Here is a 22796-nt window from a genome sequence, read left to right as displayed (position 1 = left end):
TAATAAGGGAATTAACTGGAAAAATAAGAAAGTTTAATTGTATTACCATAGAACTGTATTTAAAAAGGTACAGCAATGCTGGCTGTATTTATGAGCGTCAATTTCCTTGTGAATTGTTCACAATGAAATTGCAATCTCCCTCAAAAAAATTACAGGAATCTCAGAATCAAATGACATTTGGTGGTGAGAACCTGAGGGGCCCTCAAATGTCCACAGGACAGTAGAAATGTACTTTCTCATTGTACAGTTCACTCCCAGTGACATCCCTTAATTAAATATATCTCGATATGGGGGGGGGAATGATTGAATTGCTACCATTTTCCAAGGGTCCCCCCCTTTAACTCTACACAACTGACTTTGTGTATTGTAAAAAAAAAAAAAAACAGCTTTGGGGAGCAACCCCCGCAAAACCCCCATCTCTTTCCCGAATTTTGTTAAGCTGAATGTTGTCAGTATATTGCACAGAATTCAAGCTAACATTCATGAAATGACTCGTAAGTCCTTCACCTTTTGGCTACAATATGAAAAGTCATGTCTTTGGTACGTAAATCTAAGCTTTAAACCCAAATATACAACTATGGCTACCGGCAGCCAACTTTTTCAGTCCTAATTCATAATAAAGGTATTGCAGACATTCAAGCCTTCATGGACTGCTGAAAACTACAAACAGAACCATCGCATAGTTCCGCACATAAACAATATTAGTCTTTGCATAAAAAAATAAAGTGTTTGAATTCCTCTTTTATTGCACCAGCAATTTTTTTATTTTATTTTTTATAAAATACTCTCCTTTCACGTCAAGCTTTAAATTAATCCGTTTATAAACAAAATATAAGATTTCCCCCTCTAAAATGTGAAGCGGAGATATGGAAGTGCGCCATAGAAAAAAGAAGCGGCTGAAAAGGGGGTGACGAACATTCAAATATCACAAATGATAGAAAATATAAACTACATCTCTTTTGTTACATCATTTACATGATTTCTGTAGGCTTCCAAGCAGCAACTTGTAGACACTTGTGTTATGCACCACCCTCAAATGACATCAAGGCGTGGGAGCAGGAGTCACTTTCATACCATTAAGAGCTGCGTGGATTCGGAAGTGTAACCTAGACTCCATGGAATATTCCTTGTAATTGTTTCTGTAAGAGACAAAACGTTAGTTGGCCAACTAACCTTTCATTCCCTGTTGCTGGGTTTTTTTTGCTGGGCTTTATTTATTTATTTATTTATTTATTTATTTATTTATTATAAAAAGGAATTTATTGGTATTTGCACAGAATACAAAAAAAAGAAATACACACACAATACAATACAACCTACAAAATACAAGACAAACTAATACAATACATAAAAACACACCTAAAACAACAAAAAAGAAAAGACCTACCTTACATTTAAACACTTATTTAACTATTTTAATCTTATTTATAATCTTACTTGGGGGACTTCCTCACGCCCTCTCTTCTGCGTTCATTTCAAATATACTGTAGTAACTTTGTAACACCTTTAACTCTTCTTTTACAACTAATCTTAATCCTTATCTAACATCTTATATCTATCACCTTATTCTTAACAGAAATACAAAAAATCACAATTCTATCTTCTTATATTCTATTTTAAACTAACATTTTAATGCTAACGCCTATAATGTCCACTGATTTCAATTTCAGATATTTAACTTTTTCACGTCGTTTCAAATATTCTTTAAACTTCTTCCAGTCTTATTTTTTTTAACATACAGAAATTCAATTCAAATCTTTATTACGGTCAAAGACCAGCATAAAAGGGTGGGATACAGCCATACAAAATCTGGAAGCGTTTTGGAAAGCTAAAAGGTATTAAAACAGAAAGTGAATATTAAAGTCTGTAAGAATTGAAAAGAAGGTAAAAGAAGGGATAGGAGCATTGGGCGGGTGTGGAAGAGTATAAAAGGTTGATTTATAAAAGACTTTATTATTACTATTAATTTACAGAGCACTAAATCTACTTTTCCCCTTCGTGGATCACTGCCTTGTTGTGGCGAAGGGGTTTGAATAACTCCAAGAAGCTATGAGCTGTGCCGCGCAGGGCCAACCAAGACGGACAGGTCAGAGCCAAGAGTTTAGACTAAATGTGATCCACCTGGAGAAGGAACTGGCAACCCACTCCAGTATTTTGCCAAGACAACTCCATGGTAAGCAATAGAGGAAATTGGAGTTCTTGGTAGAATAATGCAGGAAAAGAGGCGAAAATGACACCAAGGACTCAGGCCAAAATAACGATTTGATAGATATAAATATAAATTAGACCAGTGTTTTTCAACCTTTTTTGGGCAAGGGCACACTTGTTTTATGAAAAAAATCACGAGGCACACCACCATTAGAAAATGTTAAAAAATTTAACTCTGTGCCTATATTGACTATATATAAAGTAATTCTCTTGAATAGGAATCAAATAAACACAATTTTTCCCACGGCACACCAGGCAACATCTCGCGGCACACTAGTGTGCCGCAGAACAGTGGTTGAAAAACACTGAATTAGACAAGTCTCTTGTAGGTTTAATTCCTTGAGGTTTGTAATACAAATGAGATGAAAACGTCAGGACAAGGCCTTGTTTCGGTATTCTTCCTCAGCTGGAAAATTAAGAGACTCTTTGTTAATTATCATATCGAAAGTCTGAAGTTGTCTACAAAGTAGACTTTGACCTGAAAACTCTAAGACACTAGCAGGTAAGATTAACTTTCCCTGTACATTTCTTTGTATATTTCATATATGCGTTTGTAAACTTGTAGATGACTAAATCTGTAGACAACTTCAGACTTTCGATATGATAATTAACTAGACTAGAAGGCCCTTGAGGTCCCTTCCAACTCTACAATTCTATGATTGTGTGATATACTAACTATAAGTGAGCTAAAGCAAATAAGCTCATCAGTTTTGACCTAATACGTGTATAATAATTGTATAAAGATTATCAGCACTTACTTTGCAGCTTCTATGAATCTTATTGCTTTTTCTCTTTCATCCTGTTGTTTGTACAGAAGACCCAATTCATACATCGTGTATGGTATCAGGTAGTTATCATACTTCAGCTGCTTCTCACTAAGAAATCAATAGGACATCATGTCATTATTCAGGGGAACCAAAAATAGTACTGAACCCAGGCAAGCCAAGAGCACCCCCCCCCGCTCCCTTGCTTCAGGATTTAGCATATATATATACCATATTTTCCGGTGTATAAGACGACTGGGTGTATAAGACGACCCCCAACTTTTCCAGTTAAAATATAGAGTTTGAGATATACTCGACCGCAGATTCTCCACCCGGTGTATAAGACGACCCCCGACTTTTGAGAAGATTTTCCTGGATTAAAAAGTAGTCTTATATGCCAGAATATACAGTACAGTATATATTTCTCTCCATGCCAGGAAAAAATCCAACTGTTTAATTCCTGCTTGTCTGACAGCTGTTAAATGCATGGAAGCCTTGGCAGGGGAAATATTAGGAACCCTAAGTCATGCCCCCACCCCACTTAAAATCAAAGATGAACATTGTTCAGGAAAGCACAGAGGAGTCAATGAAATGTGAGAAATAGGGTCTTTTCCTTTTATTCAACGTCTTCGCTTGTGTTATACCTTCAAACAGTGAAGACGGATTTGCAACCACTGAACCACATACCAGCTGGGGAAGATTAGTTTTGTCCATTTCAGAAACTAAAATAAGATTCTGACACAAAATCCAAGTACCCTAAATTTAGGTGCAAAACAACCAAACAAACAAACAGCAAATGTTCTTGGATGCTTCCTGATGTCACAGGTTATCACTGTTTCCAAAAATCCCACTTCCTGTTTTTACCTTTGAATAACTTGATTGAAGCAGAGTTCTGCTTGTAAGCGTCTTCCTAAATGTTTCAAACAGAGACCTTTTAGCAGTTGTAGCAGACTGAAGTCATCCATGTAGTATTCATTGTGATCTGAAAATAAAGCAGCATAACCTTTAAAATTGCAAACTTAACAATAATGGGTGTGTACGTGGGATGGATGGGAATTACTGATTAATTTGTAAAAGATCTCAAATGGCAACAGTGGACCTAACAGACGTGTAATACATTCATCTATCTATTTTTCTTATCAAAAGCAATTAAATGAATAAACTGCTTGTTTAGCAATATTCTGACATAGCAATGTAAAATATATCATTCCACATTTCCCACCTGCCTTTTAACTCATTGAAGCCTGGGCAGTATTGGTAAAAATTGCTAACATGATAAAACAGTAGCTGCAGATCTACGTAACTAATTATCATGTCAGATCTGGAATTAAAATAGATCTGTTGAGGAGTATGCCAAAGTTATCTATGAAATATTCATAGCACTGCCTCACAGTGATCTATGCAACTGTTAAAAAGTTAGTCAAAACCTAGGTCCTTGAAGGAGCATCTCCACCCCCATTGTTCTGCCAGGACGCTGAGGTCCAGCTCCGATGGCCTTCTGGCGGTTCCCTCCCTGAGAAAAGTAAAGTTACAGGGAACCAGACAGAGGGCCTTCTCGGTGGTGGCACCCACCCTGTGGAACGCCCTCCCAGCAGGTGTCAAGGGAATAAATTACTATCTGACTTTTAGAAGACATCTGAAGGCAGCTCTGTTTACGGAAATTTTTAATGTTTGATATTTTATTGTATTTTTAATACCTGTTGGGAGCCGCTCAGAGTGGCTAGTGAAATTCAGCCAGATGGGCAGGGTATATTATTATAACGTTGTTATTATTACAGTGGTACCTCTGCTTACGAACGGGATCCGTTCCAGAGCCCTGTTCGTAACCCGTGACATGCTTAACCTGAAGTGCCGCGTCTGTGCATGTGTGCAATGCGATTCTGCGCATGACGTCATCTGCGCATGTGCGAACCGCCAAACCCAGATGTAGCGCGTTGCGTTATTTCCGGGTTCGGCGCATTCGTAACCCGTGCCGTACGCATCCTGAAGCATTCGTAACATGAGGTATGACTGTATTGAGAATTTTCCCGCAACTGAATTTTGTCAGCTACAAAGGACAGTAAAAGAGGCTGAACACGCATCAACAATTCAGGAGACCAATTACCTGTTGTACATAGAGGCCGTCTATCAAATAAGACTACAGTGCTTTACATCTTGAAACTTAACTTAACAGACCATTAAGAATTTTTCTCTCTCCCCTCCACCCGCACCTGTTTTACCCTAGATAAACAGAATTCTATTTCACAGTGACAGCAAAGCAGAACTGAAATTTTACATCCTTTGGAGGAATGAAGAGAATTTATTCTTCTGGAAGACTGGTGTTCTTCATGCTCTGAACTCAGCTTCACTTCATGCAAGTATTGCATACAGTGGGACACCAGGTTACGTACCCCCCCCCCCCGTGTTGCAGACATTCGAGCTGCGAACGCCCGCAACCCGGAAGTGTTTCCGGAGCGCGTGTGACCCCCGGATGCGCAGAACTTCGCGCATGTGCAGAAGCGCTCAAATTGCGCTTCTTCCAGGGTTTTTTGTTTTTTGTTTTTTTCGTGCGTTCGTGAGACACACTACCGCGACCCGGAACAGATCGCTTACGTAACCCGGGGTATCACTGTATTGTCAAACAAAGGATATATGGTATCATGGGGATTTGTGAATGTGAATTTCTCTGGGTTATATGGGGATTGGGATTATACGGAAAGGACAGCTTTCTATTTATCGTTGCAACCAATGCAGTTTTGATGAAACTATGTTGCACAGAACATTGAGATAAGTCACTTCTTCCTTTACAGGATATAGCTAGATGCCCCAATAGGATTCATTACAAACACCCCTTTGTAGTTTTCATATCGCTCGTTTAAAACATTACTCACTGGTTTCGTTTTTTAAAGCCGTTTCTTCTTTTTCAATTGTTACTAGTAAATTCTCGGTGAGGTCAGCTCTCATGCCAACAATTGAAAAGCCATTCCAGACGTACATCATTTCCTGACAAGAGTAAGAAACAAATATAGCAATAAATATCTATAGTAAGCCATCAATTGACTGAGTGTCTGAACATTCCCTGATCTGCAGTGGATCAGGCAGTGCTTCCAACTCCTAATTAACAAGGGCAACAACAAAAGGACGTTGCTTTCCTCTGCTAGAATCCTTTATGAGCTGTAGTATCTCAAATGTTGATGTGTGCTCAATGTTTGCAGCTCATCGCAGCTCCCGGGGACTCAATATGTGGTTAGCATATTTTGCTAATCTTGCCCTTGATCACCACCATTATGGCTCTGGCTAGTGGATCTCAGGGTTCTAGATTCCAAAAGCTTGCCCATGACTGATGTGCAGTTTATATCCAGAACAGAGCTGTTGCGAAGTGCTCATAATCCCTCAAGCAAAGGCACATTCATGCTGTACATACATGATTCAGTAAGGCTGCCTGTATCTAAATCCACTTCACACAACAGAGGGTGCCTTTTATTGACAACGTAGGTGTCTATAGCTGCCTTTCATTTAATAAGAGGTGAAAAGGTAAAAACGTAAACAGCTGATGCTTCTTTGAAAAAGTCAAGTGGAAATGTACTCAGCCTACATTATTCACAGAAACACATAAACACAAACACCTATTTACACTGACACTCAAAAGATGATTGAATCAAGTCGGCTGTAAATACCAGAGCAGGTACTATGAGCTTCACAGGCTGAGAGCCTCCGTAGCGACGAGCCTTTCTCACAGCAAACTTCTCCGTTGGGATGGATTTTCCTGCAATTCTTTGCTTCAGGCCTTCTACTTGCCTGAAAGAGATGGAACCGTGGAATTCTCATTACAAAAACCAAACCTTTGACAGCACAAGTTCAATGGTCCGCTGTCGAGATATTTTGATGAAACCAGCAAGTTCTAAACCTGTAACTATTTCTTAAAAATTGAACTCTATATGCTAGTAGAGTTCTTAGCAATAAATGCACATGCAGCGTTTCAGACAGAGGTGAGAAAGGTGTTTTTAAGGCTTATGAATTACATGTTTATCTCATTATTAAGGACTACAAGATGGTGAACATAGTCTCTTCTCCCCCTTATTTTCTAAAACAAGAAACACAAATACTGTATTAGGTAAACGCAGTGCTTTTTTCTGGGGGGACGCATACCCCTAAACATTTTGTGAATCTTTGTACTTTTGTCCATTTACTGTATTTGTTTTTCCCAATTTGAACTATAAAATGGTGAATTTCTTGAGTCAAAAGGGGGATACCCCTACACATTTTTTTTAAAGAAAAAAAGCACTGGGTAAAGGTAAAGGACCCCTGGATGGTTAAGTCCAGTCAAACTTGACTATGGGGTTGCAGCACTCATCTTGCTTTCAGGCTGAGGGAGCCGGCGTTTGTTCACAGACAGCTTTCTGGGTTACGTGGCCAGCATGACTAAACCGCTTCTGGCACAACGGGATACTGTGACAGAAGACAGAGCGCACGGAAATGCTGTTTACCTTCCTGCGGCAGCAGTACCTATTTATCTACTTGCACTGGTGTGCTTTCAAACTGCTAGGTTGGCAGGAGGTGGGACAGAGCAACGGGAGCTCACCGACATTCTGATTGGCAAGCCCAAGAGGATCAGTGGTTTAGACCACAACGCCACCAGTGTTGTGAGAATAGTTTGTGAGAATGACATAACGAGAAAATAGAATATATATTTTTTAAAAAAATACCTAAACAAAGCTACAATGTCTTCTCCTGTTGTTCTCACTTCAGCATCTGAAAGCATACATAAAATGGCAGCTTTCTGGAACACATATATTGCCTATAAAAAAACAAAACAAAACAATCAAAACACTTATCATTTATCGTAACATATTTGTTGATGGGTCTATCCTATTCAAATCATTTGTACAACAATCAATATTTAAACAAAACAACCTAATACCTTAAATACTGCAAGGTTTACAAACGATTTGAATTTATTTTATACATTTTGTTTCCATACAATTCTAATTCATATCACTTCCAGAAAGATAGCCGAGGAGCCTTACAAAGGTGCATACCTAGTCTACCCCCAAAGGCCTCTCCGGTGTGATCACAGGAAGTCTGAAGCAGCAGGGTGTTGTGGGAAGGCCATGAATCCTAAAATGCTGCTATAGGGACAGGCATTCTGGTAGCCATCAAAAAGAAGTTTATTTAAAAGCTGCCCTTAGCATGCCATCATCCAGAGAAGTATGTTCAAGTAGAGCGAAGAACGCTAAAATGTCTTGCCACTGCATTACTTTTAGGGCTTAAGACATTTCTTAAAAGTAGTCTTTAACAGACATCTTGTTGAGAGTGGGCCTGTTTCTTGAGAAACTGTTACGGCTATGAAATTAGATATTGATATTCTGTGTTTTGCCTTGGGTTTCTTCTCGTGAAAACACTTCACTCTAAGAAGCATTTAGAAAATAAAATGAAGTTATTTATTAAGTGTAAAGCAAATGGAATTGGCTATATTGATATCAAACACAATTATCTTTCTAGAACTTGTTATAACAGCGTTGTAATAGAGGCAAAGCATCTCCTCTGCACACACACACACACCCCAATGGCAAAAAAATTAACTGTTTTTTTCCGAGAAAGAATGGAGATTCTTTCAGCAGTAGTGGGGGCAAGTAGGTTACAAAAACAGGCCAGCTCGTTGAATAAGGGGTTGATTTGGAATATTTAACAGGGGATATTTTGGTAGATCGGCCCCCTCTTTCTAGCAATGCAATGAACTATGCAGACCCAACCTCCAATTGCCCCAAAACGCCAACTTCCGCTCTGCTCCCACTGTTGTCAACAGACAGTTATTGCAACTCAGTTGGTAGTTCAACCAACTTCAGCACAGGTCAGTGCAGAGTTAAATGTGTAGCTGAGATGAAGTTTAAGAGTTGCTAGCTGGAACATCCGAGTACAGTGGTAGCTCGGTTTATGAACTTAATCCGTTCCGGATGTCTGTTCTTAAACCGAGGCGCGCTTTCCCTAATGAGGCCTCCCACCGCTGGTGCCCTTCCACTGTTCGGCTTCCGTTCTTGTTGTTGTTTAAGTCGTGTCCGACTCTTCATGACCCCATGGACCAGAGCATGCCAGGCACTCCTGTCTTCCATTGCCTCCTGCAGTTTGATCAGACTCATGTTGGTTGCTTCGAGAACACTATCCAACCATCTTGTCCTCTGTCGTCCCCTTCTCCTTGTGCCCTCCATCTTTCCCAACACCAGGGTCTTTTCTAGGGAGTCTTCTCTTCTCATGAGGTGGCCAAAGTATTGGAGCCTCAGCTTCAGGATCTGTCCTTCCAGTGAGCACTCAGGGCTGATTTCCATTTTTAGACCGAGGTAAAGTTCGCAAACCAGGACACTACTTCTGGTTTTGCGGAGTTATTAAACTGAATAGTTCATAAACAGGGCTGTTCTTAAACCGAGGTACCACCGTATTTGAATTTCAACACACAAATTTAATAGGTGTAACTCGCAGAGAAGGCATATGCCGGGAAAGCAAGCATCATAGAATCATAGAATCATAGAGTTGGAAGAGACCACAAGGGCCATCCAGTCCAACCCCCTGCCAAGCAGGAAACACCATCAAAGCATTGCTGACAGATGGCTGTCAAGCCTCTGCTTAAAGACCTCCAAAGAAGGAGACTCCACCACACTCCTTGGTAGCAAATTCCACTGCCGAACAGCTCTCACTGTCAGGAAGTTCTTCCTAATGTTTAGGTGGAATCTTCTTTCTTGTAGTTTGAATCCATTGCTTCGTGTCCGCTTCTCTGGAGCAGCAGAAAACAACCTTTCACCCTCCTCTATATGACATCCTTTTATATATTTGAACATGGCTATCATATCACCCCTTAACCTTCTCTTCTCCAGGCTAAACATCAGCTGTAACTATGAAGGGGCTCTCGCCTCTTTGTGACAATATCTGATCACCCATTTACCTTTGACCACCTGCTTTCTTTGCAAAGCAGATCTGCATACCGATATGCTTGAAGCCAGTTCTGCTGGAAGGAATAGCACCACATCAGCTCCCAGTAGCACAGGTGATGGATCTGCTTCCACTCTTGCTGGGCTGCAATGCATTCCAGGAATGTGACCTGAGCCTAGAATTCAAAAGTACATTACACAAGTTGCAGGCTGTGCTCTGCTCGGCACAAAAGTCCCTCGCTCCTATTCTGGTTTTTATTTGGTAACGAAAGGCTACAGAAGTTGTCAAGCTACTTATTTTTGAACATGTCTGAGACATAAGTTCATTTAAATTGACCAGGTTCAAAGTATAAGCAAGACCAACAGTGGAAGACTGGCAATTGAAAATGATAGACTTTATGGAACTTGCCGAGATGACAGCGAGACTGCATGACCAGAGGGAGGAAACAGTGCAGGAAGATTGGAATAAATTTAAAGTTTATTTGAAGAAATATTGTAATGTTTGATTTTGCTGAAATTCTAGAGAAGTATTTAGAGGTTCCTAGCAGAATACAGAGTAAAAACGATATTAATTAGTATATAAAGGAAAAGATGTAATAAATTAATGGATGTGGAAACTGCTTAAGGAGGATTGACAATGAAAACCAGAAAGGGGAGATTGGGGGAAGCCCACCCAACGATGTTTAGGGAAAAAGTGAAAGTGAAGTAAGAATTGTGTGTATTTTGTGTGTCTTTCTTGTTTGTGTTTTATGTGTATATTTGGAAAAACGAATAAAAACATTTATATATAAAAAAGTATAAGCAAGATGTTCATAGCACAGGCAGTTCAGCACAGATTATGAACTTTGGAGCCCTCAGCCCAATTTATATTAATTGAACTAATAGCCATAGTGGGGACTATGCTGCCTTTACTTGAAAAATATTCCAGGTGTGGAATAATTGGCAAACAGAGAACAGGCTATTAATTCAACAATTACATTGTGAATTGCTCTTGCAAGCCCATTAGCATCCTTGAATACCTATAGAAATGGAAAATTGTGAATGTGTTATACAACAGGATAATTTCTGCCCAATACGTATATTTAATGTTTCCTAACCAGACTCGAGTCCACTGGTTGGCAGGGAAGAATTTCCCATACATGCCACACTGAACTACTGTGGAAGTATTCCACAGGAAAGATTCTGGCTTGGATCCAAAGTATGGGCAGAAAACTCTTGTGTTTTTTTTAAAAAAATGAATTAACAATCACGTTAGAGGCAACAGGCTTCCCCTGGCTTCAGTTAAGCTAGAATACAAGACAACAGAATTATAAAACCAGCTCAGAAAGCTAAAAGCAGCTTTAAAACAGCACCTCGTATTTTACTGTTAAAAAAAGAGTGGGGATTTATTACCTTTTCAAAATTTCCTTTCAATATGTCTATTCTGGCATCATAAAACAGAATGATGGCACCCTTGAGAGAAAGAAAAGCAACACATTAGAGTGTTTTTAATTGCAACAAAAATATCGTTTTATAAGGTAAAAGAAAAAAGAAAAGAAACCAACCTTTGGAAACTTCTGGAGGTAAGGCTGAAGGAGGGCCTCTGCTTCTAAAAGGTTGGCTTCCCCCGTTCCTGTGCAAATAACAAAAGTCTATATCAGAGCCCAAAGTTGCAGGTTAATCGGCATACCCAAAGAAATGAAAACCTATATTATTGTTTTATTGACGTTTTAATTTTCTGTAAATCGCTTTGAGATTTTTCTCAAAAATATAGAACGTTATAGAAATGAAATGAAATGAATGAATGAACGAAACAATAAAAATATTAAACTGCTATCAATAAGTTGTACAGTAAATGAACAGCACAGAAATGGAGCAGAATACATACAATTATTTCTGCACTGAAATTCTGAGTTCTTTACCATGCTTATCTTACTGTATTTATCCTCGAGGGGCTGGTACAACCAGGGTCTGACCAAAATGCAGTTAAATAATTAGAAGCCCTGGGAATGTGTGCTCTCAGTCCTCCCTGGAGCAATGTGGAGCAGTTCCATCAGGCTCCTCTCTCAACTTTCACCTGGAGCAGCTATTCTATCAGGCTTATAGAAATGACGGGGCTGTGGGCTGAAAAACCAGCTCCTCTTGTATTATATATTTGATGTTAGCTGCCCTGAACCCAGTCTTGGCTGGGGAGGGCAGAATATAAAATTATTATTATTATTATTATTATTATTATTATTATTATTATTCCCTCCTAGAAATACTATCATTCCACTGATCATTATAAAATTTCTCTAATAAGTGTTCTGAGTTTGCTTTTTTCATCCTCCCTACCAACCTCTTTTCCTTTTCTGTTACATCTTTTAGATTATCAACCTGAAGATATGGATCGTCATTTCACTGGCATTTGTTAAGTTCTCCAAAGAGCAGGGTTTTGGTTTTTTTGTTTTTGTTTTTTAAAAGCTTTAAATAAAGAAATAAATAAAATACTGCAAAGCAGTTCACTTGCGCTTCTGGTGGTTCCGTCATTGCAATAGATGAGGTTACAGGGAACCAGGCAGAAGGCCTTTTCAGTAGTGGCACCCGCCCTGTGGAACGCCCTCCCAGCAGATGTCAAACAGATAAACACCTATGTGATTCTTAAAAGATATCTGAATGCAGCCCTGTTCAGGGAAGCTTTTAGTGTGTGTTGTTGTATTGTGTTTTTCTATTTTTTGTGGGGGGGGGGGACTGCCCAGAGTGGCTGGGGAAACCCAGTCAGATGGACAGCATATAAGTAAATAGTAAGTAAGTAAGTAAGTAAGTTAGTAAGTAAGTTGTTGTTGTTGTTGTTAAGGCTAACTAATCCAAGTTCTGAAACCCACTTCAATCGGTGAACTTGTTGGGCTACAACAGAGGTAGAGAATCTCGTGGCTCTGTAGGCCAGATCCTTATCAGGATTTGCCTCATGGCGCTGCTCACCTGTCAATCTCCCAATATCACAAATGACATCGGCTGATTTGCTGCTCTGAAGCCCTGACTTTTAGCAAGGCACAGCAGAAGGGTTTCCCCCTCTGCTTCCATGCAAACCTCTTCCGGCAGCCCAGTCAGCAGCGCCTGCAAAGCCGCTTTCATCCCCTGTTCTTACCTACGCAACACCTGAAGTCATTCATGACTCCAGGTATAGGGCAGGTGGTCATGGCCTGCCCAAAATGGCCAAGTGAGCAGCCCAAGTTTGATGACCCCAACCCCTGGGTTACATTGATGAAAATACAGTGCAAGAAAACAAGTATGTGCCCCCATTAAAATATATTAGGGATTGGATTAAAAGCTATAGTTTCCCCATGTATGACACCCAGGAATTTATTTTTCAGTTCTTACCTAGGATTAATGAAACATAAGTGTGGTATACCAGCAAGGTGAAAGTACACAGTATGGCTCTCAGACTGGCACCAGAAGCTCCTTCCCGTAACTGCTGGAGACCCACCTCCTAACAGATCACACAAGATAAGATGCAGCATTCTGTCGTTACTAGTAGTAGTAATTATTTCAAGATGGAGAAAAAAGGAAAGGTTGCAAGAGGAAGAGGTTGGTTTTTTTTTACCCACCCTTCAACAGTACCGTATTGGCCCGAATGTAAGCCACACCTGCAAATAAGGCGCACCTTTAAAATTCGGGGGGGGGGGGAGAAAGAGAAAGACAACATCTGAATATATTCCGCAGGCACTCACACCCGTAAATGGCAAATATAGAAGAAAATCCTACGGGTTCTAGAGAGGACCCACAAGTGGGTTAAACACCTGTTCATAGCACCGTAAATGCAAATAAAGAATCAATAATGCACAGTAAAATACAGGGAAAGCGATGAATAACGTTAGAATTAATTGCACAACAGTCTCAAGCTCGCAAATCAGCAATAAAACTTTTTTTTTTTGTTCCATCTTCTTCAGCAGCAACATCGTAAAAGCCAATTTTTGTAAGGTCGCGAATTTAAGCCGCGCTTTAACTTTTCCTGGTCGGAATTTTTTTGGGGGGAAGTGTGGCTTATATTTGGGCCAATACGGCAGGTCCCAGGGCAATTATAGCAATATAAAAATACAGCACTACAAGCAGTTTAAAACAAAATTCAATCCCAACTCAAGTGGGTCCTGGAATACATATCTCAAAATTCAAAGGCCAGGGCAAAGAGATGCATCTTCAGCATACAATAAAAGCTGTGCAATGAAGGTGCCAGATGTAGGGAAGGAATTTCACAATGTAGGGGCTGCTACAGAATAATGCCCTCTACCATGGGCATACCCAGGGTTTATGTTAGGATGTGTGTGGGCAGGACACTCACCTGCCATTATCCTCTGTCTGGCTCTGTGTAGCAGATTTGGAATGAAAGGTCTCAAAGACATTTGTTTTAAATTACTTTCTTTGAACCCCAAGTACTCAGAATAATCTGTTAAAATTTCTACTTTTAGTTATTTATTTACTTGCTGGGGGGGCAGCTGCCCCTGCTTATGCCTGTAATTAATCATGGCACTCATTTGGTTTTGAAATCACTAACTTTAAAGTTTACAAAAATGCCTTCCACATTCAGCAGCCTGCTCCTATATTTCCCCAAACCATGATAATACGCTATAGGTACATTTTAACATCAATGGTGAAAAGAACTTTTTAATACCCTGTTGCCTGAAAACCCAATAAATTCTAGAAGTCGGAGGATTCTTCCTGGTAAGAGGGACAGCATCTGCAACAAAATCAGCAACACAAAATCACTAAAATATTTAAAAGGAAACTGCAACATCTTAAAAACCTAAACAGCATAAAATAATAATAAAACACTCTAATACTTCTGTGTTCAAGTTAACTTTGATAGAATAAAATTATAAATTGCAGCAAATGTGTATATAAAACCACAAAGGTTTTCTATTGCTACAATGGAAGTCTGCAAAATTACAATTACAATCAGCTTTTAGTTTTTATTGTTCTTTAAAATTACAACATTACAGGCCATGTTTTATGTCACCGAAAACTGTCAAAACCCATACCAAATTGAACGCTCCTATTCCTAGTTGCACGCCCCCTTCAAACTGGTAGTAGGTTTCATTCTGGTTTTTGCTGCCCTGGGTCATCTGAAGAATTTGATGACATTCTCTTTTTGAGTATAAAGAAAAGAAAAGAAGTTTTCATGTTGAATGGAATGAAAGGTACTGCAATTACTACGACATGTAACTGGAAATTAACAGAATTGCACCTGTCCCCAACTGACTGCAATTATTTCGAGCCTTGGCTTATTACTCAACATTGCCTAAAACAAGGCTCTCTGAAAACATTTCTCCTCGCATGCCTTATATTATTTTAAAACAGCAACAGAGTGCATGGTGCTTTACAGACTAACAACAAAGGGCAGGGATTTAAGAGTACAGTGCTACCTTGGCTTACGGACCTGATCCATTCTGGGGTGCTGTTTGCACCCCAAAAAGTCCGTAACCTGAGCGGCAATATCACACATGCGCGGAAGCGCGATATCGTGCTTCTGCGCATGCACGAACTGAGCAAAACGCTTCTGCGCATGTGGCGAAACCTGGAAGTAAACACTTCCGGGTTTGCCGCGTTTGCAACACGAAAAAACGCAACCCGCAGCTATTGTAACCCGAGGTATGACTGTAATCTGCCTACTCCTCTACTTCCACAATATATGATATCAGGGATATTTTACAGATAAGTTTTTGTATACCGTCTCTAACATCACAGAAAGCCACGGGACTTACTCCTAAGTAAGCATGTATAAGATTGCAGGCTAAGAATTATAAGCACAGGTAAATATACTGTCTTTTCCACTTTTTTTTCTCCCATTGCTGTTTCACCTCCTCCCTCTGCCATATTGCTAGTGCTCCTGCTGGGAAGCATGTCTCTTTTGGGGTGGGGTGAGGCAAGACTGAAGTTCATTGCCAAATGATTAAAAAAAACCTGGTGTCAATTTTTCTACTATCTAAACAGTTAGCAGGGAATTAAATTGCTGAAATATATAAACAGAGAAGCACAAGTAAAAAATGTTACAGAAACTGACTTGTATATTTGGTAACTTGTCCTGATTTTGAGGCCACCCTTGATGAAGTTGATCATATTTTCATCCTGGGAGGGGGGAATTAAATTAAACAAATCATTAGGTGATATTCAACTAGGTTTTTGTGTTAGTGCAAGGATTAATGCCTCTTCTCCTTCCTCCCCCAATGCTGCCCCCAGATCTGCTGTGGGGGGTTGAAGAAGCCCCCATAAGAGATTCAGGGGGCACATGAGGGGATACAAAATACTACTTAGCATTGCATTTAATGCAACCCATTGCGTATTATCATACCTATGTCACTTGAACAGTTTTACCTGTGTAATGTAAACACTGGAAACATGCAAAATGTGTATACATGAAGCTGAAAGTATTTATTAGGCCGAGCATGCAACTTTTAATCAACGGAACACTATTTGTACATAAATGCTTTTATACAAACATTTCCAAAACAAAACTTTACAGGGGAAAAGCATTTATATGTATCAAGCCAAACTGAAGAAACACCACTAGATGGGGCTACAAGTATCCAACAATAATTTGATGTATTCCTGGGATAATAATGGAATCATACAATGGTACATTTGCAGTACACAAAAACTGAATGAGGAATAGCACAATCCGAAGACTTCATCGTCCACCATAATAAATATTGAATATTTCCACCAAGTGCATCCATCATCCTTGTTCTGCACTCTTCTGTATCCTTCCAGTGTGAATACTGGAACCTACTTCATCTCCAACAGTCATTGTATCGTGATTTGGAGACTGGAAACAGCAGCATAATGATTCATAATTACTAATGAACTATTTAATAGTTAATGTGCATTAAATACATTTCCCTTGCAGTATAAGGACTAAACCGCCATTTCAAAGGAGCAAAATCCTTTAATACTCTGGACAAGTCCCCAAGTTCTATTAAATCAATATTATTGTTCGCCTGAAATTTCAGTTGTTGCCAGGTTGCAGCAAGCATACAGTGAAACACTAGTTCCCAGCTGAGCAGCCTTTAATAGCTAGATTGTGTGTCTGAGTGCATAAAAAGGCTTCAGATGACCTTGTCATAAAGCTATGCTGACTTTTTAGTGCTGACATGGGCCGTTCCTTGTCTGAACTTGCTATCTATGTCACGGCTAGCCTCCTCTTTGAAGCTGTAGTGCTAATTCTCATTATTAAAATTTCTGCACTATTGCATATGTGGGGGAAAGCTAGCATTAATTAAGCTGTATACAGAGGAAGTTGAGAGCCATTTCCAAAACAGCAGCGGCAGTTTCCTCGACAACAATTGTGAAGTTGGCTGCCAGTTCCCCACACATACAGCCCAATCCATGCTAGTCTTTTTCATGCAGTAGTGTATTTGTGTAAAAGATCATGTGGAAGAATATGGCAGTGATTTGACACACACACACACACAAAAAGTCTTATTGGAGGTCTAAAACCAATGGCTCTGGGGTATGTAACAGCCTTTGCATGCATCATTATCAATAGGAAGCAGAATGCCAAGAGCTGTGATTTATGAAAATGTTAAGTGATCCTTATTTTGCAAATATAACAGTAAACAACTAAGCCTTCTAAAGCATTTTTTAGAGACCTACTTTGTTAAGGTTTATTAAATAATGTCTGGAACAAGAGACGGCAACATTTACTTCACAAAGGCAAATGAATTACGGATAAGGGAAAACCAAAGACCTGCGGTACTCTGCTAAAGCGTTTTTTAACAGAATGGCTGAACAGGCAAAGAGTGCTGATAATTGCAAAATGCATTCTTGGAAATAGATCTTGAACATTATGCACATAGTATCTTTGTTTCTGAGACTCTTCCTTTAAAGACCAATGGAAGAACCTCATGGATACATTAGCAGATACTAATTAACATCAGTAAACATTTAGAAGCACAGGCCACTTATGCTTCTGAAAAACCGCATCATCTTAATGTTTAAAATGTTGCATGTGGTAAACCTGTATCAATTTAAACATTAAACCAGAGTGTTTTGACCTGCTCTTGTGTGTCAGAAACAGAAACACGGTTTTAAATATAGTTGTATCAGATTTTTAACACAGACTGATAGCCAGGAAAGTGGATTTGCAATTGCAAATAAATTCTTTCATTCTTGTTGCCTGTAAGTACACTATCTGAAGTGTATTTTTAGTCTCCTGTGCTCCATTTTTCACAGAATTGGAAAGGTGTGTGTTTTTTGATTTTTTTACATTCTCCTTTTTGGAAGATTGTGTGTGTGTGTGGGTGGGTGGGTGGGTGTGGGTGTGTAGCCTTATCAGTTTCACTGCTGCTGGGAAGACTTAAATCTTCCAATCCCTTTCCCCGACACCATTTCTCAGGCTGCTCTATGGAAGGAAGATGGGAGTTCTTTGGTCGCTTCCTTCAAGTGCTCATGTTCAGAGTAATACTTTCATTTGAAAACAAAACACAATCTGACAAAATGCCAGCAAAACTGACAAGGCTTTTCCTCAATCTTGCCAGGGTCACCGAAGGGCCGAGAGGCAGTAAAGGAAAATTCAGTGCTGCTTGCTAGAAGGAGACCCATGACAATACATCAGAGTCAAGCTGCATGGCAAAACTGTAGGAGTTTCTTCTTCTGCACTAACTGGAGGCGACAAGGTGGCATTTAAAGTGGGAAAAGCTTAGTTTGTGAACACTGGTACTGCAATGTACTTTGACTGACGTGGGGAAAGGTTTTCCTGTGTGATCATTAAAACACTTGTAAAAGCACAAAATTTCAGCGTTATTGTTTGCTTCAGAGATAATATATACCATGGGCACATGTTTCAAGAGTTATCATTAATATAGTATTTCAAGCTCTGGATTTTTATCAAATGCACACAGTGGAATGTCTTGAAAGAGGAGGCAGGAAGTGCGTCTTTCTTTCTTAAGACACAACAATGATTTTTGTGAAATGAACTTGTTCCATAGCATTACTGAAAACCCAATTTTCCCATAGTCTGCTGGTGTGGGACTCTAATGTTATTCATTATTTATCAATCAAATTTATATTCTGCCGCTCCTTCCAAAGGAGCACAGGGCAGTAAACAACCAAGAGATAAAAAAAATTAAACATATTAAAAACATTATAATACAGATGTAGAGTGGCAAAAATCCCAGCTTAAAAGGCTTGCTGAAAGAGGGAGGTTTTCAGTAGATGCCAAAAAGATAGCAAAGACAGTGTCTGGCTAATATTCCGGGGAGGGTAGTTTGTACGTTACCTGTACAAAAGTCAGTGCTGCTTTCTGTAGTAAACATTCAGCATAACAGATTTCTGCATGCATTTCCTCTATTAAATATTTAAGAAAAAACAAATTAATACTAAAGGAATGGTAATAACAAATGTTATCAAATACTTCCCTGCAAATTTTGCCCCATAACTAGAGTTTTGAAAAAAATAAAAAATTAAACCTCAGCATCTGGGGCATCTGCCCAGGGGCACCACCAGAAGCCTTCACGAGTACCATGGTGCCTTTGGGCACTAGGTTGGCCACCCCTCGTCAAGATAATAGATATCTCCCATAACTGACATAATTTGCTCTGCTACCAGAGGCAGGACTTTTGGAAGAAATACCCCCCCCCAGCTTTTTCCATACTGAGAGAAGACAACAAAGAAACCAAAACACTGTGCTTCTTCTTTGAGTCCCAATGTAATAAGCTGTACAGTCTTTCTACAATTCTTGCATCTCTAATACTGTGAAATAGGTTGCTTATAAATTCACAAAAATTAACACTTTACAGAGAAAACACCCCCACCCATATTCTTCTTACCTTCATTCAGCTGATCTGGAGACTGTTTCGAAACTAAACTGGATAATGATTCTACTACTGTGTTCCTTTTCCTGAATCTACATGAAAGAGAAAGAGGCAAACATTTAATTTTAGCTTAAGAAACTGAATGATACATCAAACATTTGTGCCATAGCTGGGAGAGAAAAGGAATGCAATCTACAGAACCTTAATACAATAGGCCACAATATTACAGTGGTACCTCAGTTTACGAACTTAATCCGTTCCGGAAGTCCGTTCTTAAACCGAAACCGTTCTTAAACCGAGGCGCCTTTCCCTAATGAGGCCTCCCACCGCCGGTGCCCTTCCACTACTTCCGGTTTTGCAGAGTTCATAAACTGAATCGTTCTTAAACAGGGCTGTTCTTAAACTGAGGTACCACTGCATTGCACGAACAACCTCCAATAATTTAGTGTCCAGAAAGCAGGGCCCTAACCACTCAGTCATCCAGCCAACCTGTCATAGTAAACATGGGAAGAACTGGGCACCTCCTGCCCCCGGCTCTTGCCCTGGGAATGTAGCTGATTCCCTAGGAGTGCATGAGGCTAGTTAAAAGTAAATATTAAACACCCAAGGGTCATTCATGTAGCTTCCATGCAAATGTGAAATGTTATTTGTCATCTTTGTATATGGCCATACCTAAAAGGTCATTCTTCAAGGAAATATATACAGAGAATCAAAGAGAATATCTGAAAATTGCCTGTTTTGTCTGACCACATAACTGCCAAAAATCAGTTACAGGTAGGTAGCCGTGTTGGTCTGCCATAGTCAAAACAAAATAAAAAATAAAAAAAATCCTTCCAGTAGCACCTTAGAGACCAACTAAGTTTGTTCTTGGTATGAGCTTTCGTGTATCTGAAGAAGTGTGCATGCACACAAAAGCTCATACCAAGAACAAACTTAGTTGGTCTCTAAGGTGCTACTGGAAGGATTTTTTTTATTTTTTTATTTTGTTTTGCCAAAAATCAGCGAAAACTGGCCTCTCTCCTCTATACAAAGAAGGCATTCCGAATTATACTCGCGTCCCAGATTAATGTGAACTTTTGTAAGATAAACGGTAATTTAATATGTTTGTGTATAAAAGCATCAATTCTTCTTACATAATACAGTTGTTTTAAAGGCTTGGGTCACTTTTTAAAAAAGTAGTTTCAATTAAAAACACACACCATGGTTGTATATCTAGCACAAATCACGCCAGTTCCAGGGAGTGAGTACATGAAGGTGACCCTAATTGCAGATGTCATTCAGATTCTATCCTATGTCTCTGCTACAAAGCCAAAAGATTATATTTATCAATTTCTTATCAGCAATTCCATCTAACGAAGAATATGTCACATCTCTAGATATTATTCTGGTCATGCCTAAAGAACCTATTCTTCCAGTCAAATTGAGTAAATCTATGTGATTTCCCCCCCCCCCTTACTTCCTATAGCAGACATAACGCCTGAACCAACCTGGACTCTGCAATCCTCATTTGAGGCCCTTCTTCATGTGCCTCCTTCACAAGAGGTCTGGAGAATGGGCCTTTTTTGTGGTGGCCCCACATTTGTGGGAGGCTCAACTGTTGTATAAATATCTTTAGAAACCAGGCAAAAACTTCTCCCAAGCCTTTGGCTAATTAACAATATATTGTTGTGTTTTCATATTGTAAACCAACCCTGTGATCCTTAGATGAAGTGTGGTATAGAAATTTAATAAATAATATTAATAATAATATTCTGTAGACAACCACAAAATATGGTCTGAAGCTCAACATCAAAAAAACTAAGATCATGGCCACTGGTCCCATCACCTCCTGGCAAATAGAAGGGGAAGAAATGGAGGCAGTGAGAGATTTCACTTTCTTGGGTTCCATGATCACTGCAGATGGTGACAGCAGTCACGAAATTAGAAGACGCCTGCTTCTTGGGAGAAAAGCAATGACAAACCTAGACAGCATCTTAAAAAGCAAAGACATCACCTTGCCAACAAAGGTCCGTATAGTTAAAGCTATGGTTTTCCCAGTAGTAATGTACGGAAGTGAGAGCTGGACCATCAAGAAGGCTGATCGCCGAAGAATTGATGCTTTTGAATTATGGTGCTGGAGGAGACTCTTGAGAGTCCCATGGACTGCAAGAAGATCAAACCTATCCATTCTCAAGGAAATCGGCCCTGAGTGCTCACTAGAAAGACAGATCCTGAAGTTGAGGCTCCAGTACTTTGGCCACCTCATGAGAAGAGAAGACTCCCTGGAAAAGACCCTGATGTTGGGAAAGATGGAGGGCACAAGGAGAAGGGGACGACAAAGGATGAGATGGTTGGACAGTATTCTCGAAGCTACTGGCATGAGTTTGGCCAGACTGCGGGAGGCAGTGGAGGATAGGCGTGCCTGGCGTGCTCTGGTCCATGGGGTCACGAAGAGTCGGACACGACTGAACGACTGAACAACAACAAGACAACCACTGCAGAAGCAGTCAGGAAGTCTGTCTATTTACAGCACAGGCTCCAAAATAAGTCAATTACTGTAATCTAACCCCAATCCAAACATCTTAGTGTGAAAATACAATGACTTCTGTTTTTAAATTTAGCAAAAGGTGCTGGACTTTGGAATTTTAATGATTTCCTCATTACTTCAAGTGGAAAACAGGTACAAGGCTCTGAAAAGACTTGAGTGAAATGGTAACTTGTAAAAACTATGAAAGGCATCAGAGACTGTGTGAATATACATACATACATACATACATGGTGCCCTCTGGCTGCCATTGAGACTGCAAACATCCTCTGGCATCACAAATGACTCAGGCTCCAATTCTAACCCCACTTACCTGGGAGTAAGCCCCACTGAATTCAACAGGACTTACATTTGAGTAAGCATGGTTAGGATTAAGCTGTTCTTTGCAAGACTAACTGCACATCCATTTTAAATGTTAGGCTGACACTATGGCTGCTACCACAATTCCAAACTATATAACGTGTATCCAACAGTTACCCAGTTAAGTTATTCCCAGATTCTCCAAAATGAACTGAATTTAGTCACGCCCATGGATTTCAATGGGCTTCCTCCAAGCAGGACTAACTTTGGATATCTTCTGATTGAGTATTGCTCCAAAGGAAAAGGTAAAGGACTCCTGACCATTAGGTCCAGTCAC

At 39.7% G+C, this 22796-nt stretch overlaps 1 protein-coding gene across 2 annotated transcripts in view; it reads right to left on the bottom strand.

Annotated features, from left to right (window-relative positions):
- Positions 1-771: 771 nt before the first annotated feature.
- The window catches only part of TTC39B (tetratricopeptide repeat domain 39B), a 53484-nt gene continuing 31459 nt past the window's right edge, over positions 772-22796 (bottom strand). For both annotated transcript variants that reach the window (XM_033173345.1, XM_033173346.1), the window contains 15 exons: positions 19651-19727; positions 19101-19168; positions 15888-15952; positions 14866-14971; positions 14499-14564; positions 13211-13319; positions 11416-11483; positions 11264-11323; positions 9886-10047; positions 7658-7749; positions 6629-6749; positions 5843-5954; positions 3837-3954; positions 2967-3083; positions 772-1139 (listed from right to left, as the gene is read on the bottom strand). In XM_033173345.1, the coding sequence (XP_033029236.1) occupies positions 1043-1139; positions 2967-3083; positions 3837-3954; positions 5843-5954; positions 6629-6749; positions 7658-7749; positions 9886-10047; positions 11264-11323; positions 11416-11483; positions 13211-13319; positions 14499-14564; positions 14866-14971; positions 15888-15952; positions 19101-19168; positions 19651-19727 (1438 nt within the window). In that variant the 3' untranslated portion in view covers positions 772-1042. The remainder of the gene's footprint in view (positions 1140-2966; positions 3084-3836; positions 3955-5842; positions 5955-6628; positions 6750-7657; positions 7750-9885; positions 10048-11263; positions 11324-11415; positions 11484-13210; positions 13320-14498; positions 14565-14865; positions 14972-15887; positions 15953-19100; positions 19169-19650; positions 19728-22796) is intronic.

Source organism: Lacerta agilis, chromosome 16 (assembly GCF_009819535.1).
Source record: "Lacerta agilis isolate rLacAgi1 chromosome 16, rLacAgi1.pri, whole genome shotgun sequence".
NCBI lineage: Eukaryota > Metazoa > Chordata > Lepidosauria > Squamata > Lacertidae > Lacerta > Lacerta agilis.
This window is presented reverse-complemented; position numbering and strand designations above follow the sequence as displayed.